Here is a 25887-nt window from a genome sequence, read left to right as displayed (position 1 = left end):
AAGTATGAAAAGATACAGGCTTGAAAATAAATTATGTTTTTTCTAAGCCTAATTTGCACCACTGTGTGACCTGGGCTAGTTTCTTCATCTTCCTAAATCATGGTTGCTTATCTTTCAGTGAGGATAAGACTTAGCTAATGGGACCAAAATATGATAAATGTATTATCTTTCAGTATCCACACAGATTAACAAAAATCACATCAATATTGAAAGTATCCTGATGTTAGACACAGGACAACTAAAATATAATCCAAGTATTGACCATATACACACACATACATACATAGACTTGTGCCAATGGAACAAAGTAAAACAAAAACAAGATCAAATCAATGCAAATGATCCACAATGGAGGATCAACAGGAATTTTGGCAGAGATTTCTTCAAACATATTCTAATATCTCCACTTTTATACATCATTTTATACATACATAAGCAGAAAAGAAAATGTACAATGCTGGGAACTATAAATACCTTTCTTCCAGTCTGACCGTGACTTGCTGCAGGATCTGAACGGCTTGTTTGTGATATTCCAGCTGTGCTTGCACCAGTGCAGAGAGTTGACTCACCTGTTCAATCTGCAGAGGAGATGAGGGAATCACAGCTTATTAACTGTAAACACTCATTTTTAAATTTTTAATTAATATTATTTAAAGAGCATGTATCATGTGTAATCATAATATATTCTTTTCCAGATAAGTGGGAGCAAAATTATTGAGAAAAGGAAATAAAGAAAAAAGAGAGTGAAAATAAAAGCACAGTGACAAAAAAATTTCTTAAAATTATTGTATCTCTAGGAAGGCCATTAAATCATTGTCAGAAGATTTAGTATGCTCTTATTGCCAGTTGACAATTATTTTCTTCATTTGTTTCTGAACATTAAGCGGCTTCAGATACACATTGGTGGCTACATTGGTGTGTTCCTATGGGTATGACAGTATTAAACAAAAATAGGTTTGTCCAGATATTTAAAGCAATAAAATTGATACTGTAGGTTTTGTAGGGCATGTTTTCAGGTGTCAGGCCTTCTGCCAGGAGAAGGTGAGAGAAGGCCACACTCACTTCCAAAAAGGTCTTGTGATATCAACCCAAATAGTAACATACCTCTAGTTTTGGTCAGATTGGTGTCTCTGCAGAGAGACATGGAGGAGTGATTAAGCAGGGAGAAGCAGTGTGGTGATGAGTGCAGCATGTGTGGCTTCTGAAGAGTGGGGGACTTGGCCTGAGATTGCCAGCTTTCAGCAATGTAAGTATACACGTAATTTTTCATAGCTTGGCTTACATACCTTTTGAGAAGAGAGTGAGTCTATGAACTGGCCATGTGCAGACATGGTGACTACTTTGTCATTAGTTACTATTCTTAAATCTGATATAAATGGTAAAGTTGCTCCTGACATGCAACTAATTGCTGGTGATACCCATGAATGTGTGATAAACCAGTGGCTTGCCAAATTGATTAAGAGTAATAAATTATCCTTAACTTTGGAAACCACGGTACTATAAGAAGGAAAAATTCTATGGAGATCATGTGACTCTCATTCAACTATCCACTGCTTAGGTAAAAACTTATTGTTATCATGAGTCAGGTTATAATGGTTATGGGGGGAAAAGTATTAACTAGTTCAATACACCTTTTCAGTATAAGTAACAAATGTACTGGTTCTTGTTTCCTATACTTTTCATGCTAGATTAATATTAGTGCTATTAACCAGAACATGAAAATTGATTTCTACATGAAGAAGCAAAGAGGAAGTGTGGTATGATGGAAAATAGTTTGCCTTATCTGAAACTAATCTCTCTTAGAAAGATGCTGGGTCACATGAAATTTTAGTTTCCTCCAGATCTAGGTTAATTACTCTTGATTATTTCATTTTGTATCTTATATTGTTGTTTCCATAACTACAGGAGATCTATTGTGTCATCAGTTTTAGATTAAAAAGTTGTTGTGGAAAACGCACACACATTGGAAATACAACATTCCTCATGCCTACTGTATTATTGTTCATTAACTAGACAGTAATTTTACATAAACACAAATCTACATAATCTGTAGATGGTAAGAAGCTTTAAGTGGTGCCCTCTACCACAAGCTAGGATAAAGTAATCAATAATTATGTAAGAACTTGTACATATTTTGATAAAAATTTGTAACTAATGAGCCTGAGTGTGGGATTGAACAAGAATAGAAAAGCTATTTAGCTAACCTTATTATACAAGTAGTGGGAAGGAGAGATTGTCCTTGTGACTTTGAAGCTAACAAAAACATAATAAAATGTAACTTGAAAAATCACTAAGTAATGATTTAGTACTCTGGAAATGTAAAAGCATTTTTTTCAAACTATTTTAGCTATGCCCTAGTGTAGTATCTATGCTATAATAATCAATCTCAATTGAAATGATTTTCTGAAAGAATCATCAACTGAAAAATACAGAACATTATAACCACTGAATTCTAAATGCATTTCAATGGTATACTTTTACAACCTGAAGTCAATTTTTCAAGGTTTTAAGAGAAAATAATTTAGACATGATCATCAAAAGTAGTTTTTATTTTATAACTATTGGTTGTACTTTAAGAACATTGGTAGATAATTAGCTTATTAAATCAAGCCACAGGGATATGAAAAATAACATTTAATATACTTTATCATTTTAAATTATTTGAAGGAAGTAACCTGATTTCTTTACCACATAATAGTCAAATATTAATGTTTTAGATTACCTAGCCCCTCAATGTAGTGATATTGCATTTACCTCAATAGCAAGATTAAACTAAAATCTACAGGAAAGTCACTTACATCCATCTCCAAGAGATTGAACATGCTTGACTCAGCAATTTCTTTAGATTCATCAAATTTCTCCAGAGCCTGACGGAGCTCTTCATCTGGAATCTTGCCTTGTCGTTTCTTCTTATAATCAAAGTCAAGGCGTCGACCCTCTAACTTCTTTAAATGATGCTGAAAAAAAATCAAATAGAAAGATAGTTTGGACAAACAGAAAAGGTCAACTTATGGTTCACTTCCCTGTCATGTTAATTTTATTATAGAGAAAGACCGTCTATTATAAAACAACATGTCCCCCAAAAAATAAAGACACCAGTGAAACCAAAATCCCAAGGATTAAGTGGGGGGCGGGGGGGAAATATCTTTAAAAATAACTAAAACCAAGAAGGCAGTTTCATGAAGTACTAATGTAGTATCCTTTACATTCTACCCTTGCTGGGCCTATGTCAAGCTTTGTCCAAGTAACAAACTATAAATGTGTATTCATGTTCTTTAAGCGTAGGAATCACAGGCATGCAAAGACCATAAGCCCCCATGTCCAAAGATATGCTATTTCACAAGGACTAGAATATTATTTTCCTTAAAATAAAGAGAAAAAGAATAGCAGGTCAGAGAGATAGAAAAGTGGGTAGGGTTCTATCATGGTGAACCCAAGTTGGATTCCTGTCAGCCTATCTAGTCACCTGAGCCCACCACGAGTAATCCTTGAACACTGAGCCAGAAATAACCCTTGAGCTCTACCATATGACCCAAAAACAAATAAACAAAATAATTCTTTTCTTTAATTTCAGACTTACCCTGGAATTAATTCACATGTTACAAAAATCTAACTTGCTTATTAAAAAAAACATATTTCTTCAATAACCTAAACTAGAATATACCTAAGAATGCATATATTAGCACCCTAATTAACTAATATGGTTTTGACAGGGAATCATGATTAAGTTTCTTATTTGATAAATGATGAATCTCTGTCATAGAACTTAAATAGGAAGGTAATTAGAAGAGATTTAATGCCTGACCCAATTCTTCAATTACTCTGCATTATTCTAAGTACATGGTTGCCTATTCTCTGCTTTCAGTAATTAATTATAATTGTTTCTCAAATATACAAAGATTCCTAAAAACTGTGGTATATTATAACTAATATAAAACAAAATGCTGTGTTTCCCTTGATCCTGAGTTTAAATAGAACAAAAGAAGAAAAAAAGTTGGACTGGAGAAGAAATGACTAGAAAAAAAACAGATACTATTACAGGCCTTCCTTAGCTCCACATCCAATGACTTCAACCCAAATCCTAATCCAAAGTAAATGCATATTCCTTCAGAAGTAATAAAACATTGAACTGACAATCAACTCTAAAGTAGAATAATGAAGTGAGAGTTACATTTTAATTTTAGAGAAGGGCTGTCCTGCTCTAATGCTGTCAACTTGGGCAAAAGGTAGGGCTGAAGTAGATTTCCAAATTGGAAATACAACATTCCTCATGCCTACTGTATCATTGTTTATTAACTAAACAGTAATTTTACATAAACACAAATCTAATTTTCTTTTTTTTTTTTTTTTGGTTTTTGGGCCACACCCTGTGACGCTCAGGGGTTACTCCTGGCTATGCGCTCAGAAGTTGCTCCTGGCCTTGGGGGACCATATGGGACGCCGGGGGATCGAACCGCGGTCCGTCCTAGGCTAGCGCAGGCAAGGCAGGCACCTTACCTCCAGCGCCACCGCCCAGCCCCTAAATCTAATTTTCATGCCTTCAACTACAGCAATCTATTTTATAGCTAAGGGAGTTTAATGTCAAATATGTTTAAAAAATATTGAAGGAACAAAGGAGAAACACTACAAACTTCGTTAGAGATAAAGTTAGTTTGAATTTATTATATTGTTCTATACAATTTAGAAACAGGAAAGAGAATTAGGTATTTTCCCTTTTCCTAATTATTAAAAATGAAAATCATTTTAATGGAGTAGCAAAACTATATTAAGCTAAAAACTGATATTACTTGCATTGTAGAAAGTAAAATTATCCCAGTAAAAATATGGATAATCATAAAGACTTTCTACTTCTAGATAAAATTTAAACTAATGTGAAAACTAAATGTAGGCCTACAATAAATATGGGTCTGAATATATATTTTTGATGTATTACTTCTATTGTTTTTGATAGATCTTACAATAATAGCCAGTTCTTACTAGAATAGCCAAGATATGGAAAAATCCAAATGTCCAATGACAGATGAATATATAAAAATGTTTTATATATACATATATATACTATACTTGATGAAATACTAAGCAGCAATTAGAAAAGACAAAGCCATGTAGTTAGATGTAATTTGAATATACTCATTTGGACCTGAAGTACAAAATTCAGAATTTCAAGTAAGGGGAGAATGGTCATGAGAAAGATAAATGGATAATAAATAATAATACAAAGACCTGGGTAGAGATTCTTAGGCACTTTGGTTGAGAGATAAGATAGTATCAAAACTTAGTGTTAACACTACTGTAAACATGAGACAAATTCTTTTAGTAATTTTGCCAAGAGAACAAGGTTTGGGGAGAGAATTTTGAGAAACTATTAGGCAAATGGAATGCCTGAAACTGTATTTCTGACAGTATTGTAGAATGCAATGCCTAAATAATTATGGAGACAAAAAATGACTGTAGCAAAGATAAGGGTAGTATTCATTATAAGAGTAATGTTCACAATCATGAACAAAGATTGAAGTGTTGCATTTTTGGTTTCTAATCATTTTCTATCCATGTTTCAGGATTATTTTTGTAATCCACTTACTTAGTTTTGACAACATGCACAAGAAAGCTTAACAAACATTTCTAAAGGAAAGAGGTCCCTGAATCAATACAGTTTAAAGCACTATCTTCCCAAATTACTAGTTGAAAATACCTGAATTTCCCTTAGATCTTTGTCATGAAGATTTTGAAGTGGGTCAATGAAGTTCTGTTTTACTTCCATGTCCAAAGAGTCCTTAACCTCTGAGAGTTCCCTCATGGCCTCTCCCACATCACCAAGAGCAGGGCCTAGAGGGGAAGAATGAAGCTCATCTATCATGTATACGTGAAATACAACTGCAATAACAGTATTCATCATAGACACATTCAGTAATAACTGCATGCTTTTTGAAGACAACTGAGAAGAGGAAAAATCCTATAATGCCTGCAAAATAACTGTATTTTCTAATAAAGACAGGCAAAACCTTATAAGAATCTCTTCTCTCAGGGTACATTATCGTTTATTTTAAATACAAAGCAAAACAAAAGCATAATATCTATGGAGCCAAAGAGACAGTACAGCAGGAAGGCACTTGCCTTGAACATAGTAAAACCAGGTTCAAGGTTTAATCTCTGACACTAGAAACAGGCCCCTATGCACTGCCAGGAGAGATCTCTGTGCAAAGAGCCAGGATTAAATCCTGAGCAAGATTGCATATGGTACCAAAACAAAACAAAAAATAAGGCATTTTTTTCCTATGAAAAACAACCATTTTTCTTGCTTAAAGACACTGCACTTAACTAAAGCAAAACTATAGAGTAGAAAGCAGGATTCTACCAGAAAGCCAGTCATCTGCCAATATCTCCTCCTTCGACAGAGAGAACAGAATCAAAAGACATTATGTATAACTGCATACTAAAGGAGAGCCTTGTATGGTATAAAGCATTACTCACCTGGGGTAACAGAATTTAGATCCATTAACAAAAGACCAAGAACAAATTTAGTCCCATAGACAAAGGAACAGAAATACAAAAGAGAAAACTTATGAAAAGGGTGTTGAATCAGGCTGATTGCATTTGCTGCTCAATCTCAAGACTCAGTTACTCCCAGATAATCCCAATAGGAAATGCCCAGGAATCTGGATATTTCACCTAAATACTGCAGAGATGGAGATACTATCAGAGTATCACAGAAAAGAAAAGGATTGTAACAAATAACTCCAAGAATACTTAAAATAATGAAAACAAAGTTTGGGCTCATGTAGAGGTTAGACCTGAAACAGAAGGATGAAAATAGCTTGAATAATCTTCTACAGATTTTCTTTAATGGCACTAAAGTTCCCAGGGACCAGAGAAAGAAAAGTGTTAGTAAGCATTACCAAAGTTGCAATCATCTCCCAGCTCTCTTCCAAATTTGAGCATGGCCTCTGCGAGCAACGCCTCTGCCTGGGGATAGCCTGGCCCTTTCTCCTGGCCACGAATTTTGGACATGGTGTTGATCATGCTGAGTTTAGCTCTGGAAGCTGAATATAAAAAAGAGATAATGTACTAATCAAATAGGCATGTGCTACAGTAAAAATCTCAGTGGATATATAATCAGGCCTTATGTACCCAATAAACTAAGTGAGCTACATCTACATATGCATACGCATATCTTCATTGTCTTCATCTATAAAATATGGCTGTTTGCATACATATAGATATGGGACATATGTTTATTTGCAGTTTTTAGGCTTGATTCCAGAGTCTCACACAAAGCAAGGCAAGTAAGTGCTCTGCAGCAAAACTACATCCTTAGACTAAGACATCATTTTTAAATGATGGAACTTCCTCTTTCTCTCAAAATCTTCAGAGGAACCTAACAGAAAGGCAAACCTATCTTGAGTAAAGATTGTCATCATTCTATGCCTTATGCGTTTTGTCCTCTACTTGCATTATGGAGATCCTGGCAGTATTTCTGTAAAGCCAGGTTGCAATGCATAAAATGTCTTGAATTGTGATTTCTAAGTTTTAAGATTCTACTTTATATTGCATTTCTAAAAATCTATGGGTTAAAATATAGGAAATTGCTCATGCTTACAGTGTGGGCTTTTATGCCATGTTTTAAAAATACCATGCATAACTTAAAACTATTCTCAAAATTAGCCCTCAACTAAGATTCAGATGGTAAACAGAAATGATTTTTTTAAAAGAAAACTTATTCACTTCCCAAACATTATATAGAAAAGTAATATTGTGCTACAAAGACAGTACTGTTTATGCCTATAGTTCTATAAAATAATATTAGTAATTAGGCATTTGTGAAAGAGTTTTAAAAACACCAATTATTTATATGATTCTTGATCCTAAATTTTCTTATTGTATCTTAGTTGGAACTGTACATGGAAGTAGGACTGTGCTCAGGATCCCATCTACATAGAAACCCAATAAAAGCACAGTCAATGAATCCATTTTCAGAATGATGATGGCTGATATCTAATACTAACCATTTACTTCAAAAAAGCTTTCGTTTAAACTTTTATCCCAAGGTCAAAAATATAGATAAATGGATATTGCAATGAACAAGACACATCCATAGGTTTACAGTTCAGAGTGGACTAGAGCACTTTTAAAATTTTAAAGCAATTAGAGGGAAGTTCATGTAGTAAAGATCATTCTGGGAATAAGAGTAATGTACACAAAAATAGCACCAACTTTCAAGAATTTTAATAAATAGTATACAAAAAGCCTGGTGGCAACTAGATACATAGAAGACCGAATCACATGTGCCAAATTTTGACAACTTACAAGGGTACATGATTAAATTTTTATTGAAAAATATTTAAAATAATATTCCAAAGTATTTACTAAATATGCCAGCTCTGAGATCCAGGATAAGCATAGTCTCTTGCTCCAAGGTGTTCACTTGAAGGAATAAGAGTGGCAACAAACGTGATAAATATAATGAGGGCATAGAAGAAACAAATAGAAAAAAATTTTTTGGTTTTTTTGGGTCACACCCGGCGGCGCTCAGGGGTTACTCCTGGCTCTATGCTCAGAAATTGCTCATGGTAGGCTCAGGGGACTATATGGGATGCTGGGGTTTGAACCACCATCCTTCTGCATGCAAGGCAAACATCCTACCTCCATGCCATCTCTCCAGCTCACAAATATTAACATCACAAATAAAAGAAAGTATGTATAAAATTAAAAGGACAAAAGACAAATTGAGATCCAGGAAAGAGTAATCATACATGGCATTTAATTCCTTCAAATCCTATTCTGACCATTTTATACTCTAAAATATTATTCCGATTTGTACTTATATCTTTGTTTTGTTAAAAGAGTTGTCTTCTAAGTAATGACCAAAAGTAATTGCAGCAGTTTAACATACTTTGGCTGAATTTTAACTTTATCATTTTGAATTTGATTCAATTATGAAGAATATTAATCTTCCAATAATTTTTGTTTGTTTGTTTTTGTTTTGGGGTCACACCCAGCAATGCTCAGAGGTTATTCCTGGCTCCATGCTCAGAAATCGCTCCTAGCAGGCTCAGGGGACCATATGGGATGCCGGGATTCGAACCACCGACCTTCTGCATGCAAGGCAAATGCCTTACCTCCATGCTCTCTCCCCGGCCCCATAGTCTTCCAATAATTTAAGTTCATCTTTTATAAGTTCAATGTTTTCATGTGAAAGGAAAAATATATTCTATAAATATATATTACTTCAAATTAATCAAAACAGTATTAATTCTCATACATATTTGAGGATCTCATTTTTGCTCGCCCTTTCTTTTCTTTTTGGTTTTTTGGCCACACAGAAATCAAGCCTGGCAGTCTCGAGGGACCATATGGGATGCCGGGGTTGAAGCCAGGTCAGCTGCATGCACAGCAAATGCCCCACCCACTGTGCTATTGCTCTAGCACAAGGGGAATCCTATTTTTGAATTATAAACTCATTAAAAATTAATCATTTTATCTCCTACTGCCTTCCAATCTCTATGTGCAGTTTCTTCCAGTTGAAACATGCTTTCCGCACACAGACTGCCTAGCTTCCTTCTAGGCATCCATCCATCAGAGAGGACAGGACTAGTTCAGCAATTAGAGGCACAGGCTTGTGACTTTAGGCAACATTGCCCCCTAAAGGACCCATGTATGCTCTGAGTCAAACAGGGAATATTTAGGGGATTTGATTATTACAGATATTCAAGAACTCTGAGGCCTACCCACTAGATTTTGATTATCTTTTCAGATATTGCCTCTGACGCATTCTACCCGTATATTATTTTCACCTGGAACATAAAAAGCTTACTAGACTTTTACACAGGCTTCTTGGAGTCTCCTGATAACCTTTGTATTTTTCTTTCTTTTTTTTTTTCAAGCAAAAGAAATGCTTTAATTTTCATTTAACAAACTTAAAACAATTTATTTTAGTATATTTAAGTCATAACCAATTAGTTATATTTTATCATAGTATCATTATAGATTAATATACTAAAATATTTTGTTCTTTTTAATGTATTCATAATTTTTCTTCATTCCTTTATTTTTTATTCTTTTTTATAATAATAATTTTTATTTTGACCAAAGTGGATTACATATCTTTCACAGTATTATTTTAGGTACATATTAACATTAAATCAAGGGAATTCCCATCACCAAAGTTGTCCTCCTACCACTCCCATTCCCAGCTTGCATCCCATCTCCCCCACCCTTACCCCCCGGGCTGCTAGTATAAGAGGTCCCCTCTGTGTCTAGGTTGTTGTAGGTTGGGTATCGATTCTGATGTTGTTTGCTTTGGATGGCAGTAGGAAAGAAAAAGACACATAGAGGAAAAAAAATGTGTGTGGTTTTTTTCTTAAAATAGAATAAGTTCAATATGTGGGAAAAGAAGATACCTAAGGGATAAGTGGGCCTGGGACAAAGTCTCAGTTGGATTCATTCTATGACCTGTGGATGGAGAAAAGCTCCATGATCAGAGATGTGCCATGATGATATGTAGGTGTTCTAGAAGAATATGGAGAAATAAGTCTACAGGAAATTGAGTAGAGTATGGAGAGTGCTGGATGGGAATGTCTCATGCGACTGTATGAGAACTGAAGGGGATCTGCTTTAGTAAAGGCATTTAAGAAAATGCCTAATGCCTCGGGAATTCCCTTTCTTACATCCCCAATATTTACTGTGCACAAAACACCAGCACTCCTTTTTTTTCTCTTCTTTTTCTTTTTACTTTTCCTCTTTTTTCCTTCCTTTTTTCTTTCTTTTTCACTCTTGTGGTTATTATTTGGTGACTGTTTTGCTGCTGGGTACTTTTTTATATTTTTGGTAGTTGTTATCTTTTTTTTTTAACTATTGGGGTTTTTTTTTGTTTTGTTTTTTATTATTATTCTTTGTCTTCTTCCAACAGAACCACACAACTTGAATCATCTTGTTCTGCCTCATGAATTGAGGGGAAAAATAAAAAATTGAACAGTACCAGGACTAAATAGCTATATGAACATTCAGTGGAATTAAAAAATGATCTGACTTAAACATCAAACTTAGAGTCAACAACAGAATTGACCCTATCTACAACAAGCTATGCACAGAGGGGAACAGTTATACTAGCACTCTGGGGGGCAAAGGAGAAAGATAAGGGACACATGCTGGGAAAAGGGGGTGGAGGGAAACCCTGGTGGTGAAAATGGCCCTTATTGTCACTATGTACCTTAAATACTACTGTGAAAGATTTGTTATTCACTCTTTGGTCACAATAAAAATTATTATTAAAGAAAAAAATTAATCATTTTGTTTTGTTTGGGGCCATTCCTGGTAGTGCTCAGGGATAACTCCTGACTCTGTGGTCAGGGGCTACTCCTGGTGGTGTGGTCAGACCATATGTGATGCCCTGGAATCAAACCCAGCTGGCTGCAATGCAAAGCAAGATTCCTATTCACAATATTATTACTCCAGACTCTATAATGTCAACTAATAAAATGTCTGCATTTTTTGAAAAATATCATCAGATCTCTGAATTGAATATCCTTAAAATTTAACTTTATTTATTTATTTTTTTTTTTTTTGGTTTTTGGGCCACACCCGGTGACGCTCAGGGGTTACTCCTGGCTATGCGCTCAGAAGTCGCTCCTGGCTTCTTGGGGGACCATATGGGACGCCGGGGGATCGAACCGCGGTCCGTCTCCTAGGCTAGCGCAGGTAAGGCAGGCACCTTACCTCGAGCGCCACCGCCCGGCCCCAATTTAACTTTATTTTAAAAGTGATCTTTAAAACGCAATTTAACTTTATTTTAAAAGTGATCTTTAAAACGCAGTATTTTAAGAACAGAGTATAACCTGGAAAATATGTATTTAAGACATTAAATTCCTGTAATAGTCTTCTCAGCCTGAATTCTTTCATCATTATCCTCCTTCTTAGAACTGCACTCCTCTTCTCTTAAGGGACACAGCTGCTGTCTCCCGCCCCACTATATTTTCTTTTGTATTAATAGCTTTATTTTTGAGTACAAATTGTTCCAGCCTCTAACTATCCCCTATCTTTATGGTCCCATCTTCATAATATAAGCTCAATTAGCTCTTCATGGGTTAATTGAGGAAACTGCCCCCTAGGAAAGATTCTATTAACAGTCTCTTCCCTCATCCATGAGAGCAGGTCCCTGCAATATTGACCCACATATTTTCCAGAGAAAGCAAGCATAAATCAGTGTTCAAAATATAGTTTTAACATGTATCTGCTAAGAAAAGGGTAAATGAATGAATATATCATTTTTGAAATTAGTAATATATTATGATAGTGTTTTCATAAGCAGACTAAGCTAGTACATTTTGGTGAGTGTGACTAAGAACTTTCTGAAGATAACAGAGAAAATAAAGAAAAATAAATACAAATGTCCATAAAAATACTTATTTAACAAACTTTCAGTTTAATGTGCATTACTACTAGACACTTTTTAAAATAATTTTCATTTTGACCAAAGTGGATTACATATCTTTCACAGTAATATTTTAGGTACATAGTGACATTGAATCAGGGTCATTCCCACCACCAAAGTTGTCCTCCCTCCACCCCTGTTCCCAGCATGCATCCCATATTCCCTTCCTTTACCACCCAGGTTGCTAGTATAAGTGGTCCCCTCTGTGTCTAGAATGTTGTAGATTGGGTGTCGATTCTGATGTCATTGGCTTTGGATTTAGTGTTTAAGTCTGATCATTTTTTATTTCTACTCAATGTTCATAAGACTGTTTGGTCTTGGTACCCTCCACTATTTCACCCTCAATTTTTGAGGCAGAACAAGATGATTCAAGTTATGTGGTTCTATTTGAAGAAAAAAGGGGGGGGCAAAAATCACACAAGCAAAAGACTATAATATCAATTTAAGAGAAGAAAGAGAAAACAGAAGAAAAACATAACAACAATACAAAAAAAAAAAACTACAATGACCAAAAATAAATTAAAAAAAAAAACCTGAAAAGCACCACAGCAATAAAGACAACAAGCAAACAATAACCACGATCCCAAAATAAAAACAAAACAAAGCAAAAAAATGAAAACAACAACAATAATAACAAATTTGTGCTTCTTTTTTTTCATAGGCACAGTAAATACTGTGGAGATTAGAAAGGGAATTCCCTTCACCTAAGAGATACAGTGTTTCTTCCCCACTTGAAGCATACTGTCATGGAATAACTGCAGGCTCCTTACATGTTCTTTTACTCTCCCCTAGGTCCTTTTGTGGTGTCTTGAAACTTTCTGCTCTATCGTGGATAATAAAATCAAGCCTCTGTAACTAGAGATATTGGTATTTGCACAGGTCATAGGATGGAGCCTAGGAAGGAATCTTTCTTTCTGGTTCTAGAAGTTCTGTTCCATCACTGTTGTTTTAATCAGGCTTCTGTAGTTAGTGGTCTTGGTTTTTGCACCAATCCTAGAACAAAGCCTAGGATAGAGTCTTTCATTATGTTTCCAGAAGTTCTGCTCAGTTGCAGTTGTCTCAGTAAGACCTATGGAATTTGAGATCTTGGTTGCTATACCCATCATAGGCCAAAGCCTAGACTACTATGGTCTTTCTTATTGGTCCCAGGATAAGTTCTGCCCAGTCATGGTTGTCACAGTCAGTCTTCTGTAGTTAGTGATCTTTGCTTTTGCACAGATCAAAGGATAACTAGTCTTCTGATTTCATCTTATCATTAGGTGGTGAGATAAGACAACCTGATCTTAGATCAAATTGTTGTCATTTCCTCATTGTAAGGATCTCATGTTGGTCTCAGAGCAGTATTAAGAATGTCCCAGAGGGAGTTTTGTTCCTGGAATTGTTGCAGAGAACTGTGTTCATTCTATGTCTGAGATCTAGGGTTCAGGATTGGGCGGTCACTGTCTAATCACATGGAGTCTAAGTTGGGGTCACATGAAATATGGTCAAGGTAGGAGGCGCACCTGTATTGTAAAATGTATGAGATCTTACCCTAGTAGATAAGAGCTTGTTTCTATATGTAAAATTTCCCCCTTTTTAGTATGCCTTTGCAAAAAAGAAATGGTGCTACATTATATTGCTGGTGCATTTGGGGGTGACAGTGTCAGGTTCCATCATCTCTGTGCCCTGGTTTTGGCCTGAGCTTTTATCCCAGGCAAGATTTTTGTTTTTGTACCAAGCAGAACCAAAACAGGTGAAGCTAAGAAAGAGAAGAAAACAAAAACAGGACAAAAATATATAAATACTCACACACATGCATATATATATATATATATATATATATATATACACCAAGAAAAAAATAAATAAAAATGAATAAAAAAATAATTAAGGGTACAAAGTGATGCAGGAGACTGCCTTACATTTGGGGATGAATAGGTTAAGCAGGACTTTTTTAAGAAATGAAATATTTTCATTTGCTATGACAATGAAACCCAACAGCCCATTTTCCCTACCCTCAGTAAACTAACAATCAGGTTGGAATCTTAATCTTAAAAATGGTTTAGAAGATTCTTCTTTGTGAAATGCAAGCAACCAAAAGAAGAAAGAATTCAAACATTCACAACCAGAAGTACCCAACATAATAATCCAAGATCAATCACATTAGAGTGACACTATTTGAGTTGCTAAGCCCCATCAACTACCACATTGTTCCACTTATTCTTTACCTAAATAGTTATAAAAAGATTAATAATTAATACCAAATTTTGAAGAAAAGCTTCTATATCAGAGACTAAAATGATCAAAAATATATATTACAGGAAACAACTAAAATAAGATAAAGTAACTATCACTCTCAGGTATTTAATATTTTATACAATAAAAATGTGGAAAAAAAGCAATTAAATTTAAGTAAAAGTTAAAAAATAATACAGACAGTTAATAAAGTTAAGACAAATCTCAAAATTAGAGAATAAAAAAGTTCTATAATAAATTACATGTTACTATTTTATGCATATCTCATTTTTATTACAAGTAATAATGGTTTTATATATAAAGACTAAATATGATCTCAAAAATAATTATATCACACTGGTAAAATTAGAGAGAAAAAGAATATGGAAGAATAAGAAGACAAGAAAAGAGTAACCAATTCTTATCTTCCAAAGGAGAATATCACTAAATATAACTAACTACATATATAAGTAAATATAACTATTTTCAAAGAGCAAATAAACTGAAAAAACCTCTCCTCTACAGCTCTCTGCAGATATATATGTATATATGTATATATATATATCTATATCTATATATCTATATATCTATCTATATATATATATATCTTGCCAAAACTCCATGTATGCCAGTACATGAGTGAATGCAGGCACTTTCCACAACTCCCACCCCACCCAAACCCAGCCCAGCCCATCCCACCCCCACTTTTCATTATTCTGGAAGAACTGGCATACAAAACCACACCCACAAATGCAATCACAATATATGCACCCAGGCAACTCCATAGACTATTTTCTATAAAGGTAGAAATTAAGCCATGAAACATCATGGATACACTGGTCACCCAGCAAAAAGCTGGTAATCTCAGGAGGAAAGGGCTAAATCCTGGCACTGTCCAAGCCATGCCTGCTATACCTATCACCCACAATCACCACTTTGTCAATGGCCCTACTTCACCACACCTCCAGAGCTTTCTGCAGACACAAATTGACCAAAACTCTAGGTATGCTGGTATTTTGAATGTTAAACCAAGACGTTTTTGTAGTAAGTGCAGGTCCCCTCTCCCTATCTTCTCATATTTCCAGAAGGCCTGGCAGCCCAAAACACATCCCACAAAACCACAGTATCAATAACAGTGCCTAGAATTCTAGTCTGTGCAGCCAATGACAATTCCATTTTTGTTAATACTGCCATCCCTGTAGGAACACACCAATTTAGACACCAATGTGTACGTCAAGCCACCTAATATTCAGAAACGAGTGATATAACATACTGGTCAACTAGCAACAAGACCTTACTAAACTTCATGACAACAATTTTATAACCTCATGTGAAATACAATAATTCTCACAAAATTTCTTATTGCTGTGCTATTTTTCTTTCTTCTTTATATTTCTCCATTTTATTTTTATTTCTTTTTTTTTTAATAATTTCTTTCTACTTACCTGGAAACAAATAAATGCTGATCCACTATTTCAAGTATGTTATATATGATTTTTAAATAATTAAATTCAAAAACTGTAAAAACAAGTAGAAATGACATGAAAATGTTGACTTAAGTTTGGAAAAAACTAAAAACTGTGTTTGAAGTATTGCTTCTGGAAAAAGGAAGAGAGGAAAGTTCCTCAAAAAGGTGGAAATTGAGCTCCCACTTGATCCAGCAATACCACTACTATGGCTATAGCACAGAAACACAAAAACACAATATTAAACTGCCCTCTGCACTCCTATGTTCATTGCAGCACTATTTACAATAGTCAGAATCTGGAAACAACCCAGGAATCAAAGCCAGGACTATCTGGAAACAATGCTCAACCACAGATAAGTGGCTAAAGAAACTGGTGCATTTACACAGTGAAATACTATGCATCTACTAGGAAAAATGAAGTCGTAAATTTTGCCTATACATGGATGAACATGAAGACTAATATGCTGAGTGAAATGAGCCAGAGGGAGGGGAATAGGCAAGAATAGTCTCACTCATCTGAAGAATATAAGAAAAATAAAAGACACTATGGCAATGATATCTAGAGACAATAGAGCTGAATGCTGAGAGGACCGACTCATGACATGAAGCTTACCACAAAGAGTGATCAGTGCAGCTAGAGCACTAACCACAATGACAACTACCTTAACAATGATGGTGAGAGAGAAAGGCAGAATGCCTATCTGAGAAACAGGCAGGGAGTTGGGGTGTGGGAATGAAATTGGGGACATTGGTTGGTGTGAATATCGCACTGGTGAAGGGTGGTGTACATTCTATGACTGAAACTCAAGTATGAACATTTTTGTAAGCACAGTGATTAAATAAAAAATATTTTAAAGAATACCTAATGATTCAGTACCAAAAACAGAGGAAGAGATTTCCCAGTGTTTGGTTAGTGCAATTACATTAGTAGTGATAATGTCCCAAATTAACAAACTGGTAAAAAATAGGCTTTTTAAAATTTTTATTTTTAATAATAAGTTTATTACTTGCATTATGAAAAACTGCACTGAAATAGCTATCACTTCTTTTTCACACATGAAATAAATTTAGTGACTGAATTGGACAAGTAACATTCATAGTATCTTGAAAATACAAGCAATGCTCTAAGCTGTAACATCCAGTTACAAAGTACCTATTATAAAATATGTTTATTGGTGTGAAGAGAATGTCTAGAAAAAGCAAGTTGGTAAGGAATAAATAGCAGGTGAATTGCCATCAGAAAACACCATCAAAGGAAAAAATACCTTTAGAGGAAAGGCTTGCTAAGTTCAAATTTTAGTGATTTGGTAAAAGAAAAGATTTTGAGTGATTTTAAGCAGAAAATGAAATAAGGATGACTACATATTGTTGGTTTGTTTGGAAACAGAAAAAAATGGGGGGGTGGGCTCCTGTTATGTGCTCCTTTCTGCAAATAGTAGTTTCACTTCTGGACTAAAAATCCATACTGTCTTTTAAAGAAGATAAAGCAGAGAAGGCAAGGCTCCATATGAATCAGTTCTTAACTCTATAGTATAATCTGGGCTGGAGCATTCCTAATGAGCTTTCTAATTCTGGGCACAGCCAAAGAGAAGTCATAGAGCTCTGATGAGAGTAAAACAGAAGCTCTGCTCTCTTGCTGCCAGAGATTGCTTCTTTTGACCATACAACAGGGTCCTATGCAGTCATAGTATGGTCACTAAAGGCTAAAGAGCTACATCTTAGTCAATTTTAATTTTTGATTCTAATAAAGTAATAGAAAAAAATGTGGTCTTCTTTTTCATGGAAAGCAGCAAAATTCAGAGGTAAAGCCCAGTTTCAAATCTTGCTAGTTGTAAATCCCTAAAAAATGTCTCATTCCTAAGGTTACTGTAAATATTCAGTGTTAAAAAGCAAAACAGAATAACCAGCACAGGTGCTCAAAAACAGACCTGGAATAAGGAAAACATTCCTTTATATTCTTTCCATGTTTACCCTGCTATTAATATGGAAGCTGGAGAGTTCTGCTGTCCAGTTAGTTCCACATCTCTTCACCACATTATGAGTCATATTTAGTCCAAAGTAAAATTAAACAAGATTTGGGAGGTGCAGGTACAGACACAGTCTCACAATCTAAAGTCCTCACAGGTTAGAAAAACTAACATATGCAGAGGAACAAATGGCTCATTCCTACTCTTTGACCAGCTCTTTATCTTGAAAGATGACTCACTTAACCACAGTGATCTAAGGCCTGCAGCTTTTGCTACAAATATTCAGATATAACTTAAAGAGGCAACCACCTACATGTTCTACAGCCTTTAATTCTTGTCGCCTATTAGAGATAAATAAGTCGCCCTTCCAGACTGGTTTCTAGGTTCATTGCTAAGTCTGTGACATTTCTTTCTATTCTTCAGCATAACATTTTTGACATTTGTTTACCAACTTTCCAAGATTATAAAACTCTAAATATTCTGAAAAATCCCTTAATCTATTAATACCCACAATGGGTTTGCTTCTCTAATTGTACTCTGATTAATATTGTATATGCTAGTCTAATAACTCACCTAAAAAAACCATAACTAATCCTTGATAGATCCCTCAAAAGAAATCAGTAATTCTACTGTAAATATTACAGATCTATAAATTTGCATTTTAAGGATAGACTGAATGGAGACTCACTATAGGGATGAATGAATTGCTAATTGTGATAGCAACAACAGAAAGTATTGCCAGCTTAACAAAGTGAGGCTGAAACACAGAAACTGGAGTTAGATGATAGCATTGATTTGGGGGTGTCTTCTTAAACCATCCTCCAGGTTTCCAAGGGCCTCCCTCAGCAATATTTAGCCAAGGAGGCCAGTGGTTTAGGCTATAAGGAGGACAAATGCTGCTTAAATTCATAGTTATAGAGACCATTAGTGCTACTCCCATGAATCTTACAAGGGCTGAGTCCAAGTCCAGCAGTACCTGGCAGACCATTGTACCAGAAACAGAAATGCAACCCCTGTACTATATTCCTGGCCCTGACTATATTGCTTGTTGGGTGATCTGGGAGCTAAGTTTCTTCAAATATAAAATAGTATCTCATTCACATGGGGTTAGGTAAATATAAAGACTAAATGAAATATTACATGCTCATACTTAATAAAATTTCAATGCAATAAATCTTGATAATTTTAAGAGTGAAAGGTTTTTTGGTGTGTGTTTTTCATTTTTGGTTCTAGGGCCTCAAAGATCTATCACAGACTCCCTGCTGTGTGATTTTTGTTTGAATTATCTGACTTTCCTGAGTTTCAGGGTATTTTTTAATCTATAAAACACTGAAAAAGGGAATCTTGCATAATTCATTGAATTCTTCAAATTATCTTACTTCAAATAATTCTCCTTAAAACAATTCTCAAAGAAAGAATATCCTGGATTTTAGCAATAAGAAACTTCCATTCCAAAAATTTAAGAATTATTACCCCTCTTCTTAGAATGGCCTACTCCACCTTTAAGTCTGCACCTATAATCCTATTTTCAATGTAATACTTGGAATATCTTCACAAAGTTTCTTCCAGGAATCCTTTACCTCTGCTATAATGCTAAGTTGTGACCTCTTCCTTCATTTGAGTTTTATTCTGCCCTGCACATACATTGATCATATCTCACTGCTGTTTTATTTTTCCTACAAGCGTTTCCTGCTTAGAGTTAAAAAATTCAAGCACAGCTGAACATAGAACATTTGCTTAGAGATTGTGAATTAAATGGCTTCATTAAAAGATTTGACATTTTATAAAATATAGACTATATGCATTTTCCCTAACCCTTAGAAAAGATTGCAGTATGGGTAACCCCACCTATTGTGTTCTGAAATGTAGCTAAAAGATGTTTCAAGATATAATTACACACTAACTTCAAGATATGACAGGACAATTTAGAAGTACAAATCAAATTGATGATAACCTGCTATTATCTTTACAACATCTAAGGCTACTGGGTCTTTTTCTTTCCTAACTCTTTCTTAAGTGAAAAAGGACATGATTCTATTGTGTATTCATTCACATTTCATACTGGGAGCAAGAACTCATCTGTTAATCAGGAAATACTACTCAGTGAAAGTACTAAGAAACAATTCACACAAGCTCCCAGAATAAGGACCTAGGCTCTTCATTGACTGTAACAAAATAGGGGCTCCTGAGCTAAAGGATAATCCATAAGTAGAGGATTAAAAGATCAAATTGAAGGTTTAAACAATAGCAAAAATCAGTAGACCTTAAAATAGGCAAGTGTGGCACAATAAATAAGCACCGCAGATGAATAGAAATTATTAGGTAGGTTGCACTGATAGCCCACAATATAGAAGAATTCTGACTTTGTATTGCCTATTGAAGTATTTAGCAAAAAAAAAAATTTTTTTTTTGGAAGCAGATACATGCAACCGTGTTCAGGGATTACTCCTGGCAGTGCTTAGAGGGCCATATAGGATCAAACCTGTGTCTACAGCATACATGGCAAATGCTCTATCTACCTATGATTGATGCAGAGTAAGCTATAAAAGACATATGGATTCTAGGTTTCTCTCTAGCTCCTGAAAGTTCCTGGTGTAGTTGGAAAATATGGCAAATCTGAGACTGAGGTATAAGGTCAGAGCAGACAAGCTCTAAAGGTCAAAGTTGCTGCCAAGTTTTAAAGGGATTTGAATGTCTTTCTAAGAACTTCAAATTATTTTGTAGACAATATGTTCTCATGCAAACATGTTGAGCAGAAAAATGTTTTAAGATCTAGACCTAACAAAGGTTTTTATTTAGATTAAATAAGATGTATGCTTAGTAACTGAAGAGAGAGCAAATAAGGAGCTGGTTTGCATGAAACCAACCTAGGTTCAATCCCCGGCACCCAGTATAATTCCATGAGTCTCACCAGAAGTTATGCCTAAAAACAGAACAGGAATAAGTCCTAAGCATAGCTGGGTGTGTCCCCCAAAGGAACAAATTATTCTTATCAATTAAGGATAATATAAAAGATATTGAGGAAGAAAGGTATTGTGAAAATTTTCTACTAAATGAGTCTTAAAAAATGTGGGGGGTAGATGAAAGAGACGAGTTTTCTGTAGGGACCAATAAAGAACAAGGTGACTAAATGTGAGGATAAAGTGGGAAATAGTTGACAGACTAATAACAAATAGACTACAGTCAGTGACCAAATAGAATCAACAGAGTATTTTTAGATTATAGATTCCTTCAAAGATGGTACCAGATTAATTATATCAATTGTACCAAGAATTACTGGATCACTATATCAAAGTGATAAATATTATCTGCTAGTTCACCTTTTACTATACCTCAAAAAATTTTGGGTAGATTTAACTTCTGAAGAAACACCCATCTAACTTTTAGAAAATGACATAAATGAATATTTTTAAAACCTCTGCATGAACTTATTTTGTAAAGACTTTATTAAAATAGGACAGAAAACACTACTTAAAAATAAAACAATAACTGCATATGGGGGGCATTGGTGGAGGGAATGTTGCACTGGTGAAGGGGGGGTGTTCTTTTTATGACTGAAACCAACTACAAACGTGTTTGTAATCATGGTGCTTAAATAAAGATGTTATTACCGGTATATTAAAAAATCTTTAAGAATAGTTAAAATACAATGAGAAAATTGGATTTCTATATCTAAAATAGGATTTATAAATAAGAAATTAAAATAATCTTTAAACTATTACAAAAAATATCTCCAAAAAATGTTGGCCAGCACAACAGTACTTAGATAGCACACTTTCCTTGTATGCAATGAACAGTGATCTGATTCCTGCACCACATATGGTACCTTAAACACCACCAAGAATGATTCAGCTGAGCACAAAGCCAGGAGAAAACCTTGAGCACTATTGTCTATAGCCCATCAAAATAATTCTACTACATAGTTAAATGACAAACGACTCCAAGGAAGGTCTGGAGATATACAAATTCAGACAATGGAATTTCAGCTCTTATTGGTTCTGGACAAACACCTAACTTTTTTAAATCTGCCCAGCTGATGTTTCACAAATTTACCTCTACAGCACAGAATTTTCCTCTGTGTTAATATTCTTCTAAGTGAGTATTATACCTGTGGACACCTAACCCATATAGGGCAAATTGTTTGAGCAAATGAAGACCTCATAGTGGGTGTTGAAAGAAATTTTGAATAAGTATTTTAGTACCACCATATATTTCTAAGGAGTGCAGTAAAATCATAAACTGGGGTCTTAATATATGGCATTTGATGTTAACTCCAATTAATAGTATCAATATTGAATTGAATTGTAAGATGTTAAGCGAGAGTAAGAGAATTTGTTTGATTGGAAAATGAACTTGTACAAAATAAGTCAGAGTTATTCTATAAGTAGTTTTCTTTTTTCTCATATGCCCTTATATATAGGTGTGGGTATTAGAATGTAACAGGAAAATTCTTGTTTCCTTTTCTTTTAGAAATGTGCTGTGAAGCAACAGAAGAATGTGGACTCAAGAATTCTTAAAGACAAGACAAATTAGTGTTTTCTTGATGGAGTTTGGCCCTAAAAATAAAGGAAAAGGGCATAGTGTTTTTATCCTAACGGGACGAAAGGGAATCATGATACAACCCCCTCTTACTTTATTGCTTTAAAAAATGTTTCAAATTTTTAATCGGAAAAACATCAGTAAATGGGATTTATGTTGCTTTGGCACCAGTAAACTTTGTAAAACAGGAAGCTGGAATTATTAGAATTAGCACAAATCTGAACACAGGGTAGGGAAATGAAGGTATAAAAAGATGTTAAAAATTAGTTTTTTTTTGCTGTATGGGGTAGAACAACAGCTTTACTTCTTCAAAAATTTCCCCTGCTTCAGTGACTCTGATAGGAGCTTGACTCTGATGGGAGCAGTTTTCAATATAAAGAAAGAAAAAGTGGGGTAACACCAAAACCTGCCACTCCAGCATTCCTTTTTCTGGTTTTGTTTTGTTTTTTGTCTGTTTTTGATATTATTTTCCTTCTCTTTTTTCTTCCACTTTTTTCTTTTTTTTTTTCACTCTTGTGGATACTATTTGGTGATTTTCATTTCTTTTTCTTTTTTTTAAGTAGTTGATACCAAATTTTTTCTTCTCTTTTCCTTAACCTTTTTATCTCCAACAGAATAGCATAACTTGAATCATTCAGCCTCATAAATTGAGGGGGGAAAAGGATGATACCAGGACCAGTCATATGAACATGTAAATAAAAAATGACCAGACTGGAACATCAAACAGAATAGATACCCAACCTACAACAAGCTGTAAAGTGGAGACCAGTTACACTAGTATTCTGGAGGGGGGTGGGGTAAAGGTGGGAGATATGGGAGACATGCTGGGAACAGGAATGGAGAGAGGGAGGACAACATTGGTGGTGGGAATGCCCTTCATTCATTGTCACTATGTACTGTAAATAATTCTGTGTAATGAACTTCAGTCACAATAAAATTTTAAAAAAATAAAATAAAAAAATAAAGAGATCACAAAAAGCATCAAACTGGTTTTTTTTTCTTTATGAGTGCTCCCTTACTTCCCCCACTGTGAATTCCAAATGAAAAAAAAAATCACTGATGATAAAGTCAACCCCCTCCTATAACTGATGCTGATGAACACACTCAGGCCTAAGAGGTAATACTACAGAACCCTACATTCTAGGTTGCATCCTCTCATTCTGAATATTAAAGGAAGCCTTGTAAACTCAGAACTTATCTGGAAAGATCAAAGCTATAGAACACAATTTTTAAAGAAGGCTTTCACTATGTTTAGTAACACATTTCCTTTGTTATCTTTATTCACTTTATAGAAACAAATCTACTAGCTCAAAGAACATAGTTTTTAATGGTCAAATACTTAATAATTTGTTCTCCAATTGCATGTGTTCATAAATTCCTTCATCTTGCTAGAAAATTTGGAAAAGTGTCCTGAAGTATTGACTATCAAAACCATGTTTAATTAACATGTTATTAGTTAAGAAGCATCTTCAACAAGCAATTCAGATAGATTAGCTCATTAATCGTTCCAATAACCCAAAACATGGGTTTAGTTTCTCAATTTTAAAGATAACAAAAATGAAGCACAGAGAAAAGATGAGTCAGAATTTGAACCCTAGTTGTGTTTTGAATACCTGTCCTCAAGACAGAATGTCAATTTGTGGTTTTGGGGTTTTTGGGAGGTTTTTGTTTGTTCTGTTTTGGGGTCACACTCTGCAGTGCTCAGGGGTACTCCTGGCTCTGGGGTCAGAAATTGCCTCTGCAGGCTCACCTCCTCACCTCGTGGTACAGGGCTCATTCTGCCTTCTTCCCAGTTCCAGTGTCATATGGGATGCCAGGAATCAAACCATTGTCCATCCTGGGTTGGCCGTGTACAAGGCAAAAGCCCTAATATTGTGCTATCTCTCCAGCTCAAATTTGTTTTATTATGTCTTCAAGATAACTGAGATAGTAAAGAGGGGCTTTGTGTTTGTTTTGCACATCAAACCAGAGTGATTACTGAGCTCAAAGCCAGGAGTAAGCCCTGAGAATTGCAGAGTGAGGATTGCAAAGTGCAGCTCCCAAATAAAATAAATTAAAATAGGTCAAACCAGGACTCATCACAGCAAAGTACAGCACATTAGTTATATTTACACGTGTTAGGTATTTAAAAATGTAGAGCTAAGGAAGTGTGAACTGGAACTGGAAAGGCAAAATGAGCCCTGCACCACAAGGTGAGGAGAGACTGAAGGTCTTTCTAATCTATAAGACCTTGAGGAAGCTGCTGACCTCTCTGGACTCTTGTATCCTCCTCTGAAACATAACACCAGCTTAAATGATTTTTCTAATGCCTTTAAAGTCTAAAAATCTATCATGCACACATTAGAATACACTAGAATAAGTGAACTAGTTCTTTTGAGAATTAGTAGTTGATATCTATCCCAGTGTATCAAAAAAAACCTTAATGTGCCTTTCAAAACAAATGAGTCTTATCTTTTTCAAAATTACTGCTGAAATAAAATCAATAGATATTCCTTTAAAAACCAGTATAATGGTAGTTTTTTTTCTTTTTCAGTCCCTCCTTAAACTGTTTTCTACAAAAATAAATGCTTCAATCAGATCTTAATAGTTTATATTTAACAAATAATAATCTTTAACAAACAAGATTTAAAATATTTTTAAAAACAAGATTTTTTAAAAGTGAAAACACAGAGTTGGAGTGATAGTACAGCTTGCCTTTCATGTGGAAAAATGGGTTCTATTTATTCCCAACACCCTTTATGGTCCACCGAGCCTACCAGGAGTGACCCTGAGTGCAGAGCAAGGAACAGTCAAGTCCTCAGTACTGGTGTGCCACCTCCCACTGGAAAAATTAGCAAAACAAAATTAAATAATTATACAATAAATCATTTTAAATAAAATAAAAAGTGCAAATAGATATTTCAAAAAAACATAAGGTAATTTCTTTTTCCTTCTTAGACAAAATTATCAACATCATTTTTTCTTTAATTATTTTTTTTTAACTCACAATGAGATACAAAGTTAAAAAGTTGCTCAAGACTGAGTTTCAGTTGTACAATCCCTTCACCATTTCCCACCATGTATGGCCCCAGCTTTTCTCCTGCCTGTCAGCCTACCTAATGGCAGACACTTTTCTTCAATCTTTTCTCCTTTCAGGCACTATGGTTTCCAATATAGTTACTGAAAATGCATTAAGTGGAATCTTAGTTACAAAATACACACTTTGAATATGTATTGTTAAGAATTTAATTCCAAAGTGGCTTTAAATGTGAAAACACAACTTATTTTTGAAG

The 25887-nt window shown here is 34.8% G+C and overlaps 1 protein-coding gene across 1 annotated transcript in view; it reads right to left on the bottom strand.

Moving 5' to 3' along the window:
* The window catches only part of SH3GL2 (SH3 domain containing GRB2 like 2, endophilin A1), a 176531-nt gene that overhangs the window by 6307 nt on the left and 144337 nt on the right, over nt 1-25887 (bottom strand). Inside the window, exons 4-7 of the mRNA XM_049769383.1 lie at nt 6897-7040; nt 5693-5826; nt 2799-2957; nt 475-578 (exon numbers count right to left, since the gene is read on the bottom strand). Of these exons, the coding sequence (XP_049625340.1) occupies nt 475-578; nt 2799-2957; nt 5693-5826; nt 6897-7040 (541 nt within the window). The remainder of the gene's footprint in view (nt 1-474; nt 579-2798; nt 2958-5692; nt 5827-6896; nt 7041-25887) is intronic.

Source organism: Suncus etruscus, chromosome 1 (assembly GCF_024139225.1).
Source record: "Suncus etruscus isolate mSunEtr1 chromosome 1, mSunEtr1.pri.cur, whole genome shotgun sequence".
In the NCBI taxonomy this organism is placed as follows: Eukaryota; Metazoa; Chordata; class Mammalia; order Eulipotyphla; family Soricidae; genus Suncus; species Suncus etruscus.
Note: the sequence above shows the minus strand (reverse complement) of the source record. Positions and strands in the feature narration are given on the sequence as shown.